General features: G+C 36.2%; 1 protein-coding gene across 1 annotated transcript in view; it reads left to right on the forward strand.

Annotated features, from left to right (window-relative positions):
• Positions 1-16,781, forward strand: part of CRYBG3 (crystallin beta-gamma domain containing 3) — a 150,584-nt gene that overhangs the window by 83,640 nt on the left and 50,163 nt on the right. The window contains exons 8-10 of the mRNA XM_072618684.1: positions 3,228-3,364; positions 8,797-8,911; positions 13,940-13,975. Coding sequence (XP_072474785.1) covers positions 3,228-3,364; positions 8,797-8,911; positions 13,940-13,975 — 288 coding nt within the window. The remainder of the gene's footprint in view (positions 1-3,227; positions 3,365-8,796; positions 8,912-13,939; positions 13,976-16,781) is intronic.

Here is a 16,781-nt window from a genome sequence, read left to right on the forward strand (position 1 = left end):
TTAGAGCCTTCCAAGGGAAGGAAATACTTACCTCTTTATAATTTAAAGAATACCTTTGTAGTGGGGTGTTATTGATGTATTGTAATTTGACAAACTGTTTTGGGGGGGAAATGGAAATTTAGCTTTGCTTGGGTTTCTTTTCATAGCCACAGGATCAGAGATTTTGACTGGAAGGAGCACTGGAGACCACTGAGAAACTATTTTCTAGAGATTATGATTTTTTAAAAAATAAAACATTTGATAAAGTCCAAATGGGTACGTGATCTAGGTATAAAGGCTGTTGCTACAAACAAAATAGAGGAGCAAGGGATAGTTTATTTGTCAGATTTATGGAGAATGGAGAAATTTATGACCAAGCAGGATATAGAGAATGTTATGAAATGCAAAATACATAATTTTGATTACATTAAATTGAAAAGTTTTTGTACAGACAAACCCAATGCAACCAAGATTAGGAGGGAAGCAGAAAACTGGGAAAGAATTTTTACAACTAGTTTCTGTGATAAATAAAGGCCTCATTTCTAAAATATATAGAGAACCAAATCAAATTTACAAAAATACAAGTCATTCCCCAATTGATAAAACAATCAAAGGATATGAACAGGCAGTTTTCAGAGGAAGAAATTAAAGCTCTCTATAGGCATATGAAAAAATGCTCTAAATCACCATTGATTAGAGAGATGCAAATCAAAACAACTCTGAGGTACCACATCACACCTGTTAGATTGGCTAACATGACAAAACAGGAAGATGATAAAGGTTGGAGAAGATGTGGGAGAGTTGGAACCCTAATTCATTGTTGGAGGACCTGTGAGCTGATCCAACCATTCTGGAGAGCAATTTGGAACTATGCCCAAAGGGCTACAAAAACGTGCATACCCTTTGACCCAGCAATATCACTTCTAGGACTCTATCCCAAAGAGACCATAAAAATGGGAAAAGGTCCCACATGTACAAATATATTTATAGCAGCTCTTTTTGTGGTAACCAAGAACTGGAAATCAAGGGAATGCCCATCAATTGGGGAATGGCTGAGCAAGTTGTGGTATATGAATGTAATGGAATACTATTGTGCTATAAGAAATGATGAGCAGGTGAACTTCAGAAATACCTGGATAGATTACATGAACTGATGCTTAGTGAAATGAAAATTATGCACAGTAACAGCCACAGTGTGCAGTGTTTCTGATAGACTTAGCCCTTCACAGCAATGCAAGGACATAAAACATTCCCAAAGAACTCTTGATGCCAAATGCCATCCACATCCAGAGAGAGAACTGTGGAATTGGAACACAGAATGAAGCAGACTTATTTTCTCTCGTGTTATGTTTTGTTTTAGTTTGTTTTTTCTCATCATTTCTCCCATTCATTTTAATTTTTCTATGCAACATGACTAATGTGAAAATGTGTTTAATAAGAATGTATGTGTAGAACCCATGTAAGATTACATGCTGTCTCAGGAAGGGAAGGGGGAAAGAGAGGGAAAAAAATTTAAAACTTGTAGAAGTGATTGTTGAAAACTGAAAACAAATTAATTAAAAAAATAAAACATTTGGGAGAAACATGAGGAAGTTCAGAGAACTGTGATCTCTGAAGTAAAACTCAAAACTGGTTGAAGTAACCCCATAAGAACTTATTACTTACTTTCCAGTAAGTGTCCTTATAAAACTTATTGCTGTTAGTTGTTTTAGAAACTTCATAGGTCAGAATTATGCTGCTGAATGATTAGTTATATAATCATTTAGACTATATTTATTGAATAAATTCTCCATTTCCATGTAATTTTAGGCTAGTCATTTTATGTACTACAAAAAACGTTTGGCGTGGTCCCTAGCCTCAAGTATGTTATATTCTGATTGATTAGATGAGACTAAAAGAAAGGAAATAGAACAAAATAATATATAATTAAATGCTATATGATATAGGACAGAAAATAAAAGTGCTATAACAGATCAAAGAAATGAGAAAAATCACTGGGAGATGGGAATGTCATGGAGAGGTGTCATATTCATGTGTGTGTGCGTGCACGCGTTTGTGTGTGTCAAATGAACAAATCTTTGTAGGTAGAAATGGATAATTTTTTGGTCTTAGGCTCCCTTTCTACTCTATAAAAATTTATTGAGGACCCTTCCGAAGAGCTTTTGTTTGTGTGGGTTTTATCTTTTGATGTTTACTATATTAGAAATTAAAGCAATATTATTATGAAAATAGTTTTGATGTCATGAACGTCTTGAAAGGTTCTCAGACCACACTTTTAGAACCTTGGAATTTGGTATGTTGAGGGAACCAAAAGGAACACCACGCATTGGAGGAAAATTGGAAAGTAACTCTGGATGGTTAGGTTGAAACCAAATTGCATGGAGGAACTTGGTAGCTTAGCAAAGGAATTTATATGTCATATGATAAATGATATGAAGCTGTTAGGACTTCTTGAGCAGAGAAGTGCCAATATGGAAACTATTCTATAAAATTTAAATTTTTGGTGGTATGTAAGATGCATTTGAGTGGGGAAAAAGCCAAGGGCAGAGACTTCTCCAGGAATCTTAAGCATGAAATACTGAAACTAGTGATAGCATGGATGGAAAGAGAACAGTATTGTTTTGAAGGAAGAAATAAAAAAATTAACTAAATGCCATAGCATATGACAGAGAATACATTATCTTTGGGGAATAAAAATGTGATCGTTCAGGGGGAACAAAATTGAATTGAGGACAAAAATAGCACTTTGTAAAAATTCTTCCACTTATTATTTAAGAATGAAAAAATAATTCAGGTAAATCGAGGTACTGCCCCAAATCCATAATTCCTACCAAATAAGGTAATATTTATTAGTCAAGCAAATTTTCTTTTCTCTCACCTATAAATTAGACTTTTGGAGCATTCTTAGCATAAATATACCAACGTGGAATTGCCTTCATGAGGTTAATTTTAATTTTAATTACTGCTTGTCTTATAATATTACTGCTTAGGAAAACCAACCACCTAAGTGTAGCTGGCATTCAGATAATTCAGTGACTGAATATTCCTGAATTTCACTAAAATTCATACTGAATTCTGTTAAGCTTAATTTTGTAAGCTGTTATGAATATGTGTTTGATTATACAAGATGGCTACTACTGAAAATAATACACACACACATGTATATAGTTACTATGCTTCTAGGGTTTGATGCTGTACTGAACCAACTCTAGATAACTTTCATAAATCAGTTATCTATTTTTTTTCAGGATTGTAGTGTTCCAGAAATAGAACTTTGCCCACAGTCTGATGCAGCATGTTGCCCTATCTATTTACAAAGATCAGTTGCCAATTTAGAAGAACTTAATTTACCAAGATCAATGTCATTTGCTGTGAAGGCAGGAGTGTAAGTATCCATGTGCCTTATAATGGTAACTTTGGGAATAGGAGAAAGGTAAAAAACCAACTTGAAGTCAGCCAAGAAGTTACACAGACTTGTCTCCAGTAAAGCCAATTTTTTCTAACCACTTGCCTGGCTAATTAGGTGAGTATTTCCACAGGTAAACTTAGCCTTTCTGTGCCTTTGTTTACTGTATTGGTGTTTATCACTCATAATTATAGAAATACAACTCATAGGACATAGTCTTTTTATAGAAGTGGTGGTAGGAGTAGTAGTAGTAGTAGTAGTCGTAATTACTTATCTTTATATAGCATTTTACAATTTGCTAAGTGTATTTTTCACAATATGATTTTTAAAAAATCCTCATTTTACTAATGAGGAAATTGAGGCTTGAAGAGGTGAGGTATTGGTTTATAGCCTGTAACTATTACGTGGCAAATCCAGGTCAAAGACTAGAAGTTTTCCCAATAAATATAGGAGTAAAGCAATGAATGTACCCTTTCCTCGCTGCTATTTAAAATAGAAATGTTAGCAAATTAAGAGGACAAGCAGTCAGGGAAGGATGTTTAGTTTTCCTACGTATTAAATGTAAAGGTATTGGAAGTGAGTTAAAATTGTTTCAGTGACATTCAATAATAGTTTGTCATCTTGGAAGGAAGCCTCAAGGGAGAATGCCTTTAGGAATTTTTCCTTTACCTACTGCTGTTTATTAGTGATTCAGATAAAGGAATTTATCAAATTCATACATCATACAAGACACAAAGCAGTGAAGTATATATAGCTAACAAAATACAGTTCAGAAAATTAGGCTAAATCTAATCAGATAAAATTTAAGAAGGATAAGTATAAAGTTAAATCTGCATTTTTAAAAACTCACTTTCAGAAGTACAAAGTGAGAAAGGTATAGACAGACAAGACCCTAATGCATTTGGAAAGATCGTGGGGTTTTAGGCCCAGAACGATTTATGAGTAAGATATGGAAGTCCAAACAAGGGGTGGAGAGAGAGGGAGGAGGGACACAGATATCTGTTTTCAAATATTTGGTGGACTGAGAAAGAGTAAGATGAGACTTTCTCTCCTTGGTTCCAGAGTGCATAGGGTTAATGTAAAGGAAAACTTATAAACAATTAGAGTGACCCAAAAATAGAGTAAACTCTCTTGGGAAGCAGTGGCTGTTCACTGGCGATCTTGAAACAAAGGCTTCACAATTCCACGTGGAACATCTTTCAGAAGAAATGAGTTGGGCTAGATAACTTCTGTGGGCTGCTACAACTCCTAGAGTCTATGATTTTGATATTTTCGTTAAATACTATATTAATTTTATGTGATTGGTATACGTATATGTATGTGTATAAAAATCTATTATCTTCCATACTATATTTTAAGATCCTTGTGTGCAGAGGCATGTCCTATCTTTTTACCTTTCTCAGTCCTAGTGTTTTATATATATGCATATATATATATACATATATATATATATACACATACATATACATATACACTTAAAGAATATTTGAATTTAATTGAGTTAAATCCATTGAATTCATGACTTGTGGCAGTAAAGGTGTCCCCTTCGCACACCTGTAGACCCTGTAGCAGTTCTAGCTCTCCTATAGTTGCTCAAGGTTGTAGTTCACAACTTGTCATGAGGATTTCTGGAATTCAAGTTGATTCAGGATCTCTTCCTGTTGACTTATCTTTTTAGAAATGAGGAGTTTCTCATTCAAGCTAGGGCTTCATTGCATGGAGCTCAGAATTCTTAGGGAAGCTAAAAAACTGGTCCAGTCTACTGGATTCCTCTACATTCTTGGGTTTTAATAGAACTGGAACAGAATTTGGGGTTGATACTCTGTCAGATATCATTCTTTAGGCAGAGAGCCAAGATGGCAGATTGCTAGGAAGCAGTGTGTTGAACTCAGCGCACAAACCGATCCAAACAGAGTTAGGAAATATATCAAGCTGAATCCTGATGGGAAATCCAGGGGAAAAGTCATAGTGAGTTTTTTGTTCAGCCTAGCTTCATGTAGGGAGACAGTCAGTGAGGTCGTTGGAAATGGGAAGTAGGGTCAAGTCAAAAGCATACTGATAATTCCAGCACCCAGGAAGAAGTTGAACACTGGAAGAAAGCACTTATATCAGGGCAGCCCCAGACCCATGCTGGGGCACTTTGATGAGAAGCTTTGTTGTCTACTATCCACTCCTAAGAGATCTAGAGTGTATTCAGAAGCAAATCTTTTCAGGAGTTTGGTGTTCTGGGTAGGAGGGCCATGGGCAGTGTACAGATGAAGAAGTTCATGAGGGAGCAGTAGCAGTTTGGCTCAGACTCCAAGAAGACCTCATCTAGCTCATCCTTTAGAGGAACAACTAAGGCAGAAAACCCAAACCAAAAGGGAACCTACAGTTCTGTCACTTTGAACCTATGGAACTTTCCAGTTGACTTATAGTATACTCTTGCACAGACCCAAACACTGGTCATTAATATGTAGAACTCAGATCACAGTGACAGTGATCATACTTTGTCATAGATCAGACCACTTTGGGAATCCTGACCTTGAGATCCTGGAATAACACAACATTCAGTACTCCCAAGAAAGCAGCAGCGGGACCAGTCCACCTCCTGTACCTGTCTGAAGTCAGGAAGTAGACTTGGAGGACAAGCTACCAAAAAAAAAAGAAACCCAATATTAGGAACTATTATGGTGGTGGTAGACTACTTGACACACAACATGGAGAAAGAAAATGAACCCAGAACTACAAGCAAAGCCTCAGAGAAACACAGCTTGGGCACCAGTTCAACTAGAATTCCTGGAAGAAATAAAGCAAGAGAAGAAATTAGTTACAGAAGAATTAGAAAGGGGATTGATGATTGGGCATAAGAGGTACAAAACCTTGCCCCAGCAACAAATCCTCTGAAAATGACCATGGACCAAATACAAGCCAGTGACTTCATGAGGCAACAAGAAATAGTAAAGCAAAGTCAAAGACTGAAATTGTAGAAGAAAATGGAAGATGGTATGTAGAAAATATGACTGACCCAGGAAACTGAGGAGAAAATGAAGAATCATCGGACTGTCTGAACCCAGTGACCAAAAAGAAACAAAAGCCTAAACATCCCATCCCAAGAAATTTAAAATTTGCTCAGATGTCTTAGAACCAGATGTCAAAGTGTGAAAATAGAAATAATTTATTGGTCTCTTTCTGAAAGAAACCCCAAAATGAAATCTTCCTGAACATGACAGCCAAAATCCAGGGATTTTGTTTTTCTTGCTTTCTTTTTTGGGGGTAGGGGAAGGAAGTTGAGAGGGAGAAAAGGCTAATCTTTGAAAATAAAATAAAATTTAATGTAAAAATCAAATATTATTGCTTTTAAACTGTTTCCAGAACTGGTATAGAGTGTAACTCAGATTATAAAATTCCCAGAGTTTGGATGACATATGCATTAGCTCTTGGACACCTCTCACCCTGGACATCAGAATAACATATGCTCACATGATTTGGGTATAAACATAGAGTTACTCATAGCATCTTTGAATACAGGTGACATGAAAATGGCCATCAATATGAAAAATCAAATTCAAAATGGTTGTTGTAGTAAACATAAGTGAAAGACATTATTAACTCCTTTGATTTCCCATATGAGAGTAATATGCTCCTCTTAAACTTTACTTTCCTGCTTAAATCCCTGCTTCTCAGGATCCAGCTACTTCTAATTTATGCCACATTCTTCCTAAAGAAAAGACAATGGACTATATATGTCCTAAACCCTGGCTCCACTGAAAGATCATATTAGAAGAGAGACGGTATAGAAATGTTAATGTGATACAGAAATGTTGGCTCTGATTGGGAGTTGTTTTATTGATATCTGTGCTTAACTAACTCCCATTTCAGAGAATGTATGTTGATTCTGTTTTTTAGAGTAATGAATCTATAAATGTTACAGCAGTTCTTTTTTACGTACACACTTTTCAGAAGTGAAGGAGTAAGGAACCTGTGTGTTGGCATTATTCTACAGTTCTGCATATGTTACACACTCATCTGTTAGAGAGTTAGCCTGGGTTCAAGTACTTAAGGATAGTAATCTTGTGGAAACTAACCGAATCACAAGAAGTGATCAGAACTAGCTGATATTTCTTACATGGACATATCTGTATCTGGTGAGACTGTGAGAGGGGTGGGCTTGTAGCCAGGCACATTGGATATCAGTGGGGCCTGCAGCATGTCTCAGTATAAAAAACTGAGGCTTTGGGATGGCTTTGCTGAATCGAGGTTATCACTCCAGGTCTAATGGAACTGAACTGTCTAATTTTCAGTTCATCTTATATAATTCAAACCGGAGCACTGATCAGGCTAATGCAATATATGCCAGGAAATTATGTGTAATAGCTGGCAAGTTAATGGCAAACCCAATGAAGATGTTGGATGGCCATGTCAGTGTTGATTTATTTAGTGTCATTATATTGTTTAGTATTCTCCTTTTGTCCCTAGATTATAGGTACTTAATAAGTACTTTTTAAAAATATTTATAGCAGCTCTCTTTGTGGTGGCCAAGAACTGGAAATGAAGGGGATGCCCATCAATTGGGGAATGGTTGAATAAATTGTGGTGTGTGAATGTAATGGAATACTATTGTGCTATAAGAAATGATGAACAGGAAGACTTCAGAGAGGCCTGGAAAGACTTATATGAACTGATGCTGAGTGAAAGAAGTAGAACCAGGAGAACTTTTTACACAACAACAACCACAGCACATGAGGAATTTTTCTGGTAGACGTAATCCTTCATTGCAATGCAAGGACTTAAAAAAGTCCCAGTGAACTCTTGAGGTAAAATGCCTTCCACATCCAGATGAAGAACTATGGAACTGGATCACAGATAGAAGCAGACCATTTTCTTTTGTATTATGTTTCGATTTATTTTATGATTTCTCCCATTCATTTCAATTTTTCTATGCAACATGATTAAGGTGAAAATATATGTGTACAACCTATATAAAATTGTATGCTGTCTCGGGGGGAGTAGAGAGGGAAGGGGGAAGGACAGGGAAGGAGGGGAAAAAATCTAAGATATGGAAGTGATTGTAGAACACTGAAAACAAAATAATTTATTTTTTAAAAAATAAGTACTTTTTTATTGACTAATTATTAACTCTTACAGGACTAGGATTAAAAACTTATGAGGTCTAAATGCTTACCCTGGAAATTTAATAATTGGTTCTTGAGAGGCAGTTTAAGCTGGGTCCAGCACACCCTTAAATTAATTTACTTATTCAGTGCCATACTGACTGAACTGCCAGAGAACTGCTTTATAGAACTAGAGTAAAACAATAACAAAATGTATCCATATCAACAAAAAGTCAAGAATATCCGTGGAGTCAATGAAAACTCTGAAGGAAGGGGGCCTAGCAGAACCAGACCTAACCATTCTGTCTTCTTTTTTAGTTGGCTTGCCTTCCCAGATGTTAATTTTAAGGGACAAGTGACAATTTTGGAAGAAGGCCACGGACTCTTTGAGATTTCAGCGTCTGAAGTGAAGTCACTGCATCCACTTCAAATGGTGAGCAGATGTGAATAATATTTCATTTTCCCAAAGAGCTCCAATTTTCCTCTTTTCCTCTTTCCAGATCAAATAGAAATCAATAGTGTATATTCTTCCTTGATTCTTCTATAGTTTCCAAACTAAATATGCATAGTATATAAATGGCTAAAATGTAATATGAGTAATTTGTATGTTTAAGTACCTACCAAATGTTCTTATTATATGATAGTATATTTTATCATTTACCTGTAAGATATTATGTAGTAATTTTCACACCCCAAGTAATTTTTTCCTTTAACTAGTATTTTTCTCACAATTACAAATCAAGAAAAATTTTAGCGTTCATTTTTATAAGATTTTGAGTTCCAAATTTTTCTCCTTCCCTTCTTCCCCTCCCCTCTTTTGAAAATGGTAGGCAGTTTGATATAGTTTATACTTAGGCCATCATGTAAAATATATATCCATATTCATCCCAATTGTGGAAGAAGAAACAGATCAAAAGTAAAAAAAAAACTCAACAAGAGAGAATAAAGTAAGTGAAAAAGATATGCTTCGGTCTGTATTCAGGGTCCATCAGTTCTTGTCTGGGTCTGGATAACATTTTCCTTTGTGAGTCCTTTGTACTTGTCTTGGATCACTGTGTTGCTGAGAAAAGCTGAGTCATTCATGTTTAATCATCACATGATGTTGCTGTTACTATATACAATGTTTTCCTGGTACTGCTCATTTCCCTTTGCATCAGTTTGTACAAATCTTTCCAGGTTTTTCTTTACTCTGTGTGTGTCTCTGCGTGTGTCTCTGCTTCAAGCAACATATTGTAGGATACTAGATTTTTGATACACTCTGCTCTCCACTTCCATTTTATGGGAGAGCTCTTCCCATTGACTGTTGTGATTGCTACCTGTGTATTAGCCTCCATCCTATTCTTCCTCCTGTTGGTCCTCTCTTTCCTTTCACTTTTTCCCATATCATCAGTGTTTTGCTTCTGTCTACCACTTCCCCTGACCTGCCCTCTCTTCTGTCAGTTCCCACCCCCTTTTTTATTTAATCTCCTCCCTCCTACTTCCCTGTCAGATAAGATAGATTTCTATATTTATCTGATTGTGATTATTTTCTATTTGAGCCATTACTGATGAGAGTAAGGTTCAAGCAATGCCCAAACAAGAGATAAGGAGGTTCATAAGAAATAAAATAGATTATTTTTATTACACAAATTTAAAAAGTTTTTGCACAAAATAAGCCAGTGCAGCTAAAATTAGACAAAAAGCAGAAAAAATAATCTTTGCAGCAAATTTCTCTAATAAAGATAAATAAAATAAAATTAAAAAAATAAAATAAAAAATTTCTAAACTGGAGAATTAAGCCAAATTTATAAGAATAAAATCCATTCCTGGTTGATAAGTGGTCAAAGATATTAATAGTTTTTAGAGGAAGAAATCAAGGCTATCAATTATTCTCTAACTCATTAATAATTCTCTAACTCATTAATAATTAAAGAAATGCAAATAAAACAACTCTGAGGCACCGCCTCATACGTATCAGATTGGCTAAAATGATAAAACAATTACTATTGTTGGAGGGGATATGGGAAAATAGGAACACTAAAATACTGTTGGTAGAACTCTGAACTAGTTCCATCATTTTGGGAAGCAATTTGGGGCCGTGCTCAAAAAGCTATAAAACTGTGCCTGCGCCTCAACCCAGCAATCTGCACACCAAAGAGATCAAGAAAAAAATGCAAAGTGCCTGGCTTATAAGAGATGCTTAATAGTTGTTTATTGATTAAGTGACTCATATGTCCCTTTAAGGATGCATATGTCTAACAACACTGCAGTGGCCCTTTCTGTGATGGTAAAGAATTGGAAAATGAAGGGATGGCCATCCAATGGGGAATGGCTAAACAAGTTATTGTACGTGAATGTGATAGAATACTCTAGGAAATGATGAAGGGGATAGATTCAGAAAAATCTGGGAAGACTTATACGAACTGATGCAAAATGAAGCAGAACCAGGAAAACATTCTACACAGTAACAGGAATATTGTAATTATGGTCAACTGTGAATGACAGTAACTGATCAGCACAGTGACCCACCACACTTCAACAACAGACCTAATAGTAGTATTGCTAGGCCAAAGGGTGAGCGGTTTTATAGCTCTTTGAGCATAGTTCAACATTACTCTACAGAATGGTAGAATCACTATACCACTTCACCAACAGAGCATTACTTTCTCAATTTTTCCACATCTCCTCTGACATTTGTCATTTTTCTTTTCTGTCATATTAGCCAATCTGATATGTATGGGGTGGTAGCTCACAGTTGGTTTAATTTGCATTTCTCTTAGCCATGGTGATTTAGAGCATTTTTTTCACAAGTATAGATAGCTTTGATTACTTTGTCTGAAAACTGCCTTTTTTTTTTTATCCTTGGACCTTTTATCAATTGAGGAATGACTCTTATTTCTATAAATTTGATTCAGTTCTCTATATGAGAATTGAGGCCTATATTATAGAAATTTGCCTCAAAGACTGTTTTACTCAAAACTCACAGAAGGCAAGTGCTCTCATGTTCAGAAGTGTTACAAGGCCACTCTCAAGGTCTCTCTGAAAAACTCTGGAATTGATTGTGAGGCATAGGAAGCACTAGCACAGGACCACCCAGCATAGCATGCCCACATCCAAGAAAGCAAATGTGCTCTATGAGCATAGCAGAATTGCATTGGCCAAAAGAAACGTGAGCCATTTCCACTCCAAATATTCATGTGGACTATTTGTTCCTGATGTGTGATAGAGCCTTCTGAGCTTATGTTGGTCTGATCAGCTACAGTCAGATACACTGTACCTTGATCCCAACATAGTGATGTCATTTTAATCCTCTTTGAGAATGAGGGACATCAACTAACCTAAGAGTTCATCATTATATTTTTTGTTCAGTTGTTTCAGTTGTGTCTGACTCACTTGGGGTTTTCTTGGCAAAGATACTGGAGTGGTTTGTCATTTCCTTCTCCAGCTCATTTTACAGATGAAGAAGCTAAGAAGGGACTTGCTCAGCTAGTGAATATCTGAGACCAGATTTGAACAGAGGAAGATGAGTCTTCCCAACAGCCAACCTGATGCTCTCTATCCAGTGTGCCACCTAGGTGTCCTTTTGTTGTATATTTCCCTTCAGCTGATAAAATCTGTTTACTTTTTAGTGTTTCTCTCTTGACTCCTCACTTTGAATTTCAGAGTTTCTACCTAGCTCTGGTCTTTCCATCAAGATTCCTTAGAAGTGTTTTATTTCATTATCACTTCCATTTTTTTTCTGTGTAGAATTATGTTCAGTGTTTTCCCAGATAAGTTATTTTGGATTGTAAAACTTTATCTTTTGAAATACAAAATTCTTTTTTTAATTTAATTAATTTGTTTTCAGTTTTCAACAATAACCTCGATTAGTCTTAAATTTTGTCCCCCTTCTTCCCCCCTTCCTCCCCAAGATGGCTTGCCATCTTATATGGATTCTACACATACATTCTTATTAAAAAACATTTTCATGTTAGTAATGTTGTATAGAAGAATTAAAATGAATGGGAGAAACCATGAAAACAAAACAACACACAAGAGAATAGTCTGCTTCATTCTGCATTCTGATTCCATAGGTCTTTTTCTGGATGTGGATGGTATTTTGTATCAAGAATCCTTTGGGAATGTTTTAGGTCCTTGCATTCCTGTGAAGGGCTGAGTCTCTCAGGAACAATACCTACCCAGTGTGGCTGTTACTGTGTATAATGTTATCCTGGTTCTCATTTCACTCAGCATCAGTTCATATAAGTCTTTCCAGGTTTTTCTGAAGTTCATCTACTCATCATTTCTTACAGCACAATAATATTCCATTATATTCATATACCACACTTTGTTCAGCCATTCCCCAGCTGATGGGCATTCCCTTGATTTGCTGTTCTTGGCCACCACAAAAAGAGCTGCCATTTGTGTACATGTGGGACCTTTTCCCATTTTTATTTTCTTTGGGATACAACTCTAGAAGTGATATTGCTGGGTCAAAGGGTATGCACGTTTTTATAGCCCTTTGGGCATAGTTCCAAATTGAATGGTTGGATCAACTCACAGCTCCACCAACAATGAATTAGTGTTCCAACTCTCCCACATCTTCTCCCATATTTATCATCTTCCTGTTTTGTCATGTTAGCGAATTTGATGGGTGTGATGTGGTACCTCAGAGTTGTTTTGGTATGCATCTCTTTAATCAATAGTGATTTAGAGCATTTTTCCATATGCCTATAGATAGCTTTGATTTCTTCCTCTGAAAACTGCCTGTTCATTTCCTTTGACCATTTTATCAATTGAGGAATGACTTGTATTCTTGTAAATTTGACTCAGTTTTCTATATATTTTAGAAATCAGGTCTTTATCACAGACACTAGTTGTAAAAATTCTTTCCCAGTTTTCTGCTTCCCTTCTAATCTTGATTGCCTTGGGTTTGTTTGTGGAAAAACTTTTCAATTTCATGTAATCAAAATTATTCATTTTACATTTCATAATGTTCTCTATCTCATTTGGTCATAAATTTCTCCATTCTTCATAAATCTGACAAACTATCTCTTGCTTCCCTAATTTATTTATAGTATATCAGCCTTTATACCTAGATCACGTACCCATTTGGACTTTGTTCTTGTGTACGGTGTTAGGCATTGATCTATGCCAAGTTTCCACCACACTGTTACCCAGTTTTCCCAGCAGTTTTTGTCAAACAGTGAGTTCTTATCCTATAAGTTGGGGTCTGAAATATGGAATTCCAAGCCCTCCTTTCCTTGATAGTGAGAGAGCCACCAAGACTTACATGAATTAGCCTTTGACTTACAGGTATAATTCAATATAAATGCTTCAGGGATGTTTACAACCTCTTGCTCAATGTATAATTAAATCTACCACAAATAGTCATTAATTTAAGATTCTCATACAATTTATGAATCACAGATAGTTCCTTCAAATACATTTATGATATACATGTATGTATATATTAAATTTTAAATTTTCTTTTTATCCTTAGGGTGGATTGAAGGTGGAAATGCCTATGAATTTAAGGGTAAGTGTTTAATTTGCAATCCACCCCATGTCCTGTAGAGGACCTTTTTATGTTCCTCAATTCTAAAGTACCTTCTGTTTTAAGGCAACCTTTCAACTATTCTGCATAAATCTTGTTATGTACAGATTTAGGGATATGTTGTCTCTGTCATTAGAACCTAAGTTCCTTGGTGTCTGGGACTACTTTTTTTTTTGTTTTTATCCACAGTGCCTAGTAAATGTCCATGTTAATGTCCTTGTTAAAATATAGTACCCAGAACTGAACAGATGTTGTGTTTCACCAGAACAGAGGACAGTGGGGCTATTGCCTCCTTATTTTTAGATACTATGCTACTCTTAATATACCCCCAAATGGCATGAGTATTCTAAGCTGTTATGTAGACAGCTAAGTTACACAGTGGATAGAGTGTTGGACCTGAAGTGGGGGAGACCTGGGTGTCAGTTCAGCCTCAGAATCTTAGCTGTGTGACCCTGGGCAAGTCCCTTAACCTGTCTGTTTAGTTTCCTTAGCTGTAGAATGGAGATAATAGCGCCTACCTCCCAGGATTGTCATGAGAATAAAATAAGACAATGTTTGTAAAGCACTTTGCAAATCTGAAAGTGCTATATAAATGTTAGTAATATTGTTATTATTACATCACAGTATTGACTCCTATTGACATGAGAGATTGACATGAAACTGGATAGCTAAGAGGAAATGCTCAGCAGCTATTTAGAGGCATGGTTCTGGAGTTTGAGAATACTCAAGACTAGGAGTCATCCATACAGAAATTATAGTTGTATCCATGACAAGTAGATTAGATCTCTCAGGAAGGAAGCATGAAAAAAGGAAGATCAGAGGGCTAATGACAGATCACATTTCTAAGATGTAGTGAGAAACTGGAATGAGAGGAATAGCTAAAGTATTTGGAAGAGAAATAAGACCTAAATATAGTGGTATAAAATATAAACTATACCTTTTGTAAGGGGGAATGTGCCTATTATTTTTCTAAGATATAAAAAAGAAGCAAGTTATTTAAAATTTGGAACCTGGTTTTGTTTTAGTTACACTGTCAGGTGAAATAATTACAGATAAAAGTAATTTCAATAGGAAGACGGTTTTGTCTAATAAGATAAATAAAAGAAAGATTTCATTATAATTGGTTTCTTTTTAATCTCTTGAGAAAGGGTCCTTAGGCTTCACCAGACTGCCAACTAGGTCTGTATCTCGAACACGATTAAGAACCCCTGCCTAGACACTTAGCTTTTGAATCTGGAGTCATTTTTGACTGATTTTTCCTCCTTGTACCGCCTTTCCTTCGCCTTTCTCCACTCCATTCAGTTATCAAATCCTGCCTATTCTGCCTTCTGAATACTTATTTTATTCATTTCCTTCCTTTCCATCCAGCAACTATCACCATAGTGCTGGCTCTTGTCATCTTATGTCTAGACTATTACAGTAGCCTCCTGACTGCTTTCTCCACATCTGGAATATTCCCCAACACCTTTTTATCCTGAGCTTTACTAGATTAGTCTTGCTAAAACACACCTTTGATTGTGACAGAGGCGTGATCACATTATCCCCCTACCTCACCACAATCAAAAACCTTAAATGACTGATTCCTTATTGTCCATAAAATAAAGGCCAAGTTACTTAGCCTTGCATTATCTGACCCCAACCTATATTCCTAGTCTCATCTCTTCTGTTTATTTCCTATATGTACCTTTAACTTCAGACATATTGTACTACTAGCCAGTGCTTAAAAAACAGCTTTATTTCCGTCCATTTGGCTTGTCCTTCCTATTTCTACTTTTCTGCTTATTAATATTCTGCCTATTCTTGAAGACCCAGTTCTAATGCTACTTCTTTCATGAAGCTTTTCCTGTTTCCCTTCATCTGTCCTTGCAAAAATTATTTCTTCTTTCCTTGAATTCCACACTTACTGCCTTATATTAGAGTTACTTGTGTACATGTTAATTCTCCTTTTGGATTGTCAACTCTGTGAGAACTTCTATAGTCTGAATTCATAATAGCAGAAGAAGTAAGTAATAGTCTTCAGGAGATGCTTACTTATTCTGTTTCCAAGAACTGTTTCATGGGCCCTGTCTCTTTAACCATGGACATGATTTTCCCCCTAATTATCTTGGAAGTTGGGAATAAACCTATCTATTTCTCCTACCTATAGTGGTGAAAATTTTCCCAGCTAAGAGCTTTTCACCCCACTCACCACTATGAATCTGGAGAAACTGGTTGCCATTGTCAAGGAGCTAAGGCCTCATCACCTGTAGAGTCCTGAAGGATAAGGGATGTGTGAAACACCAGAAACTAGTTTCTGAGACTGACCAGAGTCTGTTCTGTTTGTTTTGTTCCAATATTCAGCTATAAAATAAATGCTTGAATTGAATTCAACAGATGTTTATTTAGTGCCTCCAGTAAGCAAGGCTCACTGCTAGTTCCTAGCAGTATTAAGATAGAATGAGACAGACCGGGGTGGGGGAACCTGAAGTATGAAGCATGAGATGACTGACATGCTATAATCTAGTTTGGATTGAGCACAGAGAATAATATGCAGGTGGTTAGCTACCTTGTTGACAGACTGTTGAGTATTTTAAGTGCCAGGAAAAGAAATGCACTTCTCATTCTAAACAATAGGGAGCCATTTGAAGATACTTGAGCAGAGGAATGATATAATTAGAGTGCTTTCAGAAGACTTTTTCAGGCAGCTGTGTGAAGATAGATTGTAGAGGAGAGAGACTAGAGGCTGGGAGACTAATTAAGATGCTATTAAAATAGTCCAGACAAATAGTAGCAGTATAAGAAGAAGCTC

The sequence above is a fragment of the Notamacropus eugenii genome, chromosome 6, assembly GCF_028372415.1.
Source record: "Notamacropus eugenii isolate mMacEug1 chromosome 6, mMacEug1.pri_v2, whole genome shotgun sequence".
NCBI classification, from domain to species: domain Eukaryota; kingdom Metazoa; phylum Chordata; class Mammalia; order Diprotodontia; family Macropodidae; genus Notamacropus; species Notamacropus eugenii.